General features: G+C 34.9%; 1 protein-coding gene across 2 annotated transcripts in view; it reads right to left on the bottom strand.

Annotated features, from left to right (window-relative positions):
* The window catches only part of GABA-B-R1 (gamma-aminobutyric acid type B receptor subunit 1), a 29,678-nt gene that overhangs the window by 1,499 nt on the left and 25,679 nt on the right, over positions 1 to 2,500 (bottom strand). For both annotated transcript variants that reach the window (XM_043034571.2, XM_086550695.1), the window contains one exon: positions 1 to 1,248. This exon is cut by the window's left edge and continues 1,499 nt beyond it. In XM_043034571.2, coding sequence (XP_042890505.2) covers positions 1,148 to 1,248 — 101 coding nt within the window. In that variant the 3' untranslated portion in view covers positions 1 to 1,147. The remainder of the gene's footprint in view (positions 1,249 to 2,500) is intronic.

Below are 2,500 nucleotides of genomic sequence, written 5' to 3'. Positions count from 1 at the left end.
AAGTGCCCAAGTCTACTGGTTTGTGAAATAGCATAGTTTTCCTAATAGGTTTCGTAGCGATAATACAGTGAATTACTTTCTAAAAGATGTATATTATCCCTCTGATTATTACCTTAATATCTTAATATTGTGGAGACAACACCGCCTGCTTCATGACCTTTATTTCCTGATGAATAAAACCTTTCCTTTTATCTTTTTGTCAAGTTAAACGTTGGCTAGGACACTGGTATAAAACCTATTTGTATGTATTTGTATTTGTATTTGTATGTGTGAGTTATTTCTAGCGTATGTATGATTTTTTTTTTTTTTTTTTTTTTTTTTTTAAGAGTACTGTTATGGAAACTTTTTATCTTTTTATCTATATGGTTGACCGCAGATCATGGTCGCGGCAGTTGGGGGCAGAGAGGCAATATCATGGGCACCCAACACAAAACTAAATGATCATCTAAATATGGTATCCTTTATGTGGTCATAGAGAAATAATCTATTGGTCTTTTTCGTGGAATCACCTGGATATCTGTGCCCAAGAAGGCGCAACATGGATTCCTGCTCAGTAATATTTCAACAATCCCTGGCCAGACAATCTTTAATCGCCAAACACTGAAATGATATAATCTTCCTTGCCGCCCACAAGGATATATCTAGTGGGAACCAGATACCAGAGATCCTATACTTTGGTATTGACATGGAAGAACCACTTTGCAATCAGCTTAGCATCCAATTTGACACACAGTTACTGACATGGGGATATCGGTGGATTCAAGCCTGACATAGAGAGCCCGGGATAATTATGGTCGGAAGGACCCTTCCTGGCACAATCAAGAACACTTGTGGGTTTACCGCAAACATTAACATCCATATTGGTGTCAGATGTGGATCACGAAGAGGGAACCTGCATACTAAACAAAGGGTCGCAGTGTTTCCGTATGGCCTATACTTTGCATGTCTCGCCTTCGCATTAACCTTTACTCGAACTGAAGCCGACTCGAATCCTTGACAAACCACCACCCAATGAAAGTAAAGCCCTCTGCGTCACAACGGCCTCGCGAACATTCGGACACCACTGTTCCAGGAGGTGACATCCCCTAGCGACGACAGCCAAGCGAGAAAGCCTCCTCGAAGTGGATCAGTCCCCGGCGGCGCCACTTCACAAGTAGGACTCGGAGATATCGAAGTTGATCCTGGGCACCATACTTTCGTCAGCGCCCGGGGCTTCGGGAGTCACTATTCGCACTGCAGGACGGCCACCTGGGGGAAAGCATAGATTACCGGTGCAGCAGTTCTAAGAGACAGGTGCTTGCTCCATAAGCAGTAATAACATATATATTTTTTATCTATCTTAATCATCCATTTGATTACAGTGATACTTATAATGACATAAAGGAATATACAAACAGTAATAACAATAACAAACCTTGTGATGATAATAGTTTGATCATAACGTTAACAACAGGAATCAAAGTAACTATTTCAGCCATATGTGTGATTATATATATTGCACTTGATGTTTGAGTACAAAAGTCAGACCAATATCAGCCGCACATATGATAATGGTTAAGTAATAATAGTTGTGTAAATTACTTAGGTGAACCTTGTATTTCCAGTACTAGCTTGTGAGTGCATTTGTGTGCGTAAGTTTATCAGGGCCTTTTAGTGGGCCACGTTATCACCAAACTACGTAAAGTGCATCCACACATCCTGGTTTACTTCTACCAATGAGCAGTTCGTCACGTGTATCAAATATGGCATTGCAACGAACAGCGTTCCCTGTCTACTTCATTTAATGAAGCAATGAGGCCAGAAAATTTGGAAATTATCTAATACGTAGTGAGGCATTCAGTCATTTTCAGTTCCTGTGTGTTGCGTGTTATAAACTGTTTCATTGTGATGCACAATACATTGTGTTTATAGTTGATGTTTGTTGTAAGATATTATAATTTAACACCATTGGGTTATGCCTGAGTTATACATTTATAATATATAAATATGTGTGTGTGTGAGTATGAGTGTGTGTGTGTGTGTGTGTGTGTGTGTGTGTGTGGTGTATATATATATCTATGTGTTATATATATATATATATATATATATATATATTATATATATATATATATATAATATATATATATATGTATGTATATATATATGTACGTATGTATATATTATATATATATATATATATATTTAGGGATATATATATATATATAATATATATCTATATGTATATATATGTATATATATTTATTATGTATAATATATTTATATATATGTAGAGTATTTGGTTTTTTTATTTGTATATTTTATATATATAAATATATATACATACATATATATACACATATTTGTGCGCTTGTGTGTATATATATATACATATATACATATGTATATACATAAGTATATACATATACATATATATACATACATATATACATACATATATACATATATTATACATATATATATACATATATATATTATACATATACAAGGAAAAGGATACAAA

The sequence above is a fragment of the Penaeus japonicus genome, unplaced genomic scaffold (assembly GCF_977035675.1).
Source record: "Penaeus japonicus unplaced genomic scaffold, GWHDUDI00000001_assembly GWHDUDI00000024, whole genome shotgun sequence".
Lineage (NCBI taxonomy): Eukaryota > Metazoa > Arthropoda > Malacostraca > Decapoda > Penaeidae > Penaeus > Penaeus japonicus.
The sequence above is the reverse complement of the archived record's forward strand: the minus strand, read 5'-3'. Positions and strand labels throughout refer to the sequence as shown.